This window comes from Acyrthosiphon pisum, chromosome X, assembly GCF_005508785.2.
Source record: "Acyrthosiphon pisum isolate AL4f chromosome X, pea_aphid_22Mar2018_4r6ur, whole genome shotgun sequence".
NCBI classification, from domain to species: Eukaryota; Metazoa; Arthropoda; class Insecta; order Hemiptera; family Aphididae; genus Acyrthosiphon; species Acyrthosiphon pisum.
This window is the reverse complement of record NC_042493.1, coordinates 126,257,108-126,261,126: the sequence shown is the minus strand read 5'-3', so window position 1 is coordinate 126,261,126 and position 4,019 is coordinate 126,257,108. Positions and strand designations below refer to the sequence as shown.

The 4,019-nt window shown below is 26.8% G+C and overlaps 1 protein-coding gene across 1 annotated transcript; it reads left to right on the top strand.

Moving 5' to 3' along the window:
• Positions 1-211: 211 nt before the first annotated feature.
• LOC103311716 (ATP-dependent DNA helicase Q5-like) lies at positions 212-3,737 on the top strand. The gene is made up of 5 exons (XM_029485493.1): positions 212-344; positions 2,895-3,013; positions 3,093-3,269; positions 3,366-3,542; positions 3,609-3,737. Exons 1-5 carry the CDS (start codon positions 212-214, stop codon positions 3,735-3,737), a joined length of 735 nt encoding a protein of 244 aa, XP_029341353.1.
• The last annotated feature ends 282 nt before the right edge of the window (positions 3,738-4,019 follow it).

The window sequence follows — 4,019 nt, the reverse complement described above, 5'->3', positions numbered from 1 at the left end:
ATTTTATCAATGTTATCATATATTTTTTAATAGCAGAAAAAGGGCCAATAAATCCAATTTTATATTATACTGGTCTGAAAAATTGTTTCGTGCAAATTCCATTTGATATTATAAAACGATGTTTCACAACATTGCTTGTAGTTACAAATAACGAATTTTTATCATGTTTGTGTATAATACAATTTGACAATAATTATCACGCAGGTATAAGATGGCAGATTACGACCACATCCCAAACGCTGACGCGGAACATTCTATCGTTAACACCATGCTGAACTATTATTTCCGACACCGGCATTTCAAAAACACAACCCAGAAAGATGCAATATTTAATATAATGAAGAGTAAATACCTACAATATAACATATTATTTTTATTTTTAATAATAAATTACATCACAATATTAGTAGGTACTTTTTCAGTATCGTTGACGTCTTTCGGAAAAGATTAACAAAATTTAAATTCGATTACCAAAGAATTTTACTATTATTTTTTTCTTACAATATTGAATATGTTATAATATTATATTATATAATAATAATAACATAATATTATATTTAACTAAGTATATATATTTCTCAGAATTTAACGGCAGTCTCGAAAAAATTTAATTTTTGGCACGCAGAGTCAAAATAATTTGCCATCTCTGCACTATACTATAGCTATACTTTTCACATTGGAACTGGTAAGCAGTATTGTGCATTATATTTATCTGTTTATCTTATCTAGATAAAATATATACACATTTTTTTTTTATCTAAACAAGATAAATAAGACTGTTATCTGTTTACCTGTAGATGATTATGCTACTTTTTTTTATTAATTTCACTTGGTTTTTTTCTGTTTTTCTATAACTTTTAATACTTATTTGAAATTTAAATCAACGCGCCAAATGCCACTATTAATTCACAAGGCATCATCCGAAATGCGTAATAATTTTGAATGTTTGTATGTTTATATCCAAACAAAATAAATTGTTAATTTTTTTTAAATGTAATTATCTGCATTGATTATTATGTTTCTATTGCAATAAATCAATGTTGTAAAAAAAAGTAATTAATTCAATAAAAAAAAGTGGCCGGGTATTTAAAATGTCCAATATTAATAACGTTAATTTTTTATCCAAATTTATTAATTAATCTATACAGTATTTTTATATAAAATAATGAATTATATTAAATATAAAATTAAAAATATATGTTGGTACTTGGTATAGATTATAATTGAATTTAAAGTCATAAAAAACCTAAAAACTGTAGGTTATAATTATCTGTTTTTTTATCTAGATAGTTAAAATACTAAACAATTAAAAGCGTTGTGCGAATGCGTTATAACGCATAAATCAAAACGTCCTTAGGTTTTAACTTCAAAACTAAGTTCAGTAGACTGAATTAAGTACTTACGTCGAACTTTGTTTTAAATTTTAAATCCTTAGCTATAAAAATTGAACATTTTTAACTACAAAAACATTTTTTAATTATAAATTTGATAAATGTTGTCAAAACTCAAACGTTAAATGCTTATAAAAAAATAGTTTGCATATGTATTTTAAATTTTTTTCAACTGCTGTTGTATCAACATATCAGGATCCTTTTATTTAATTTTCAAGATTTTGACTCAACAAATACAATTTATTTACCATTTATGGAAAAAAAAACTAAAAATATTGAAAATTAAAAATGTCCATAAAGAACAAGAAATTAGTCAAAATATTTTATTTAACATTTTATCTATTGTAGGAATTGATAACATAAACATATTGTACCTATACATTTAAAATGTGTACAGTTATTTGTTTTTGAATTACAACAAAATAAGATAATTGCTATCGAGTGAAAATCTAATGTTGTACAAATTTGAACTTCAAACGCTCATAAAATTGTAATTTGACTTCCTGTAGAGATTTTTTTATTTATAAAGGTAGACAAACTTATAAGTAATGTAGTACTAAATTTTCAAACTCTTACATTTAAGAAGACATTTTACCCGTATGTGTTTTCTCACAAGTGCGTACCATACCAAATTGTATGCTCAGCAGAACACATGTAGTTCCGTTAGTTTAAAAATTAGAGTAAATCGTCCTCTTATAAATCTAATATTAGGATTATTATCTAGGCAAAATCATGGGCTTTTAATTATATTTTAATTTAAAAATGGACCACTACCAGTGAAACTATCCACATTGTGATACTTTACACTTTACACCATACACTTTATGATACTTTATTTTTTTTTTATTATTATTATTAAGATAATATGTTCCTAGCCTTGGCTATCTACATCTATTGATATTTACAATGGCACATTTTTAACAATTTGAACATGATTATAAATTGATATAGAAATTTAAATAGTAAGATGAATTTGCTATCTAGTATGTACATTAGTGATCGTTAACATTAGCGATAGTTACGCCGAGACGTAACTGACTATAATTTAAGTAACAGTGAACTGATATAATAATAATTAACAATATAAAAGTATAAACAGATATAATATATATAACAAGTTATAAAGCTTAATATTAGACGCTACGAGTAACAAACAGCTGCTGTATATTGTGTCGAGTTGTTAAAACAGAAAGTCATGCGGACGTCCATGTTTTAATCTATGTCGAGGCGGATGTATGTGGAGTTTAGATACTTAAATTAAAATGTATTAATGTGGCAATAAAAAAAAGGTTCAAGATGTATCATAAAGAAAAAAATGTGGACCAATATTGTCCACATAGGTCAGAATATTAATAATAATAATGATAATAATAATTTTATAACCAATTTTTCCGTTAACCGTTCCGTTCTCTTTTATGTTTATGTGTTTTTCAAAAGAGTGTGTACCTAATATGAGCATACCTATAATAATTTAATTATTTAATACAATTTTGTGTTTTAAAGGAGAATCCGACGTAATTGTTTCGTTGCCAAAGGGACATGGTAGGACTTTATGCTTTCAATTTCCTATAGTCATATGCCAGCAAAAAGTCTCAATAGTTTTTGTTGGTCTATCGTCACGGGTTAATGTAATGACATTTATTTTTAATAATAAAAAAAAAAACACATGTTAAAAATACTAAAAAATTGTTATTTCCGTAGATGCAGATAGCCCGTTTGAATCGTAGAGAAGTTCACGTAGAAATCATTGATGCAAGGACGTCTTTGGAAGAATTCGATAACATAAAAAACAGTATAAATGATTTATCCTATATAACAAGTTCACTAAATAGTATGCTCTATGTGACAACCGATGTAGTCCCTAGTGTTAACTTCTTGGTCAGTAAATTTAATACCATATGCTTATATAATATTGAATCATCCATGGTTTCAACTTATATGTATTTTATAATGCATTTGTATCAATCTTTACAGAACTTATTTCATTATTTAATTGAGAGGAATAGTATAGGGTATATAGTTGTTGACACATCATACTGTGAAAATGACTGGATATCCGGTCAGACAGATAAGTATTACGCATTACGTAGACTCCGAAATACATACTTGCATATCCCTTGGATAGTCACAACCCAAAAAGCCAGTTACGAAGTAAATATTAAAAGAACAAACATTGGTTCTAAGAATTTTAAATAATTTATCTTGTTTTATGATTAGATCGCCAGTTGCATAACTTCTACACTGTGTCTTAGAACTCAAAGACCTGATACCCTCGGGGATTCTATACCCTGGTTTACTATGAATATTGAAGATGATGATGATGATGATGAACTAGTCGACCGTTGACCAACAAAGGTTAGTTGATTAGTATAAGGACAAGAAATCATGAATGAAGTATAATATTGTGGAGAATAATTTAAAATTTAAACTCAATTTTACTTAACTACATTTTGTGATAATAGGTATGTCAAATGTAAATAAATCTCTCAACCAACTTTTTTGACCGACTAAATCATTCAAAAAGTGAGCAATATTCCAAACTGAGTGACAAGACTATACTCACCATTGCCTCAAGCATGGACGTCTCCATGATGTCCTCACTCAACAACAGTTGGCAATTAAAAAAAT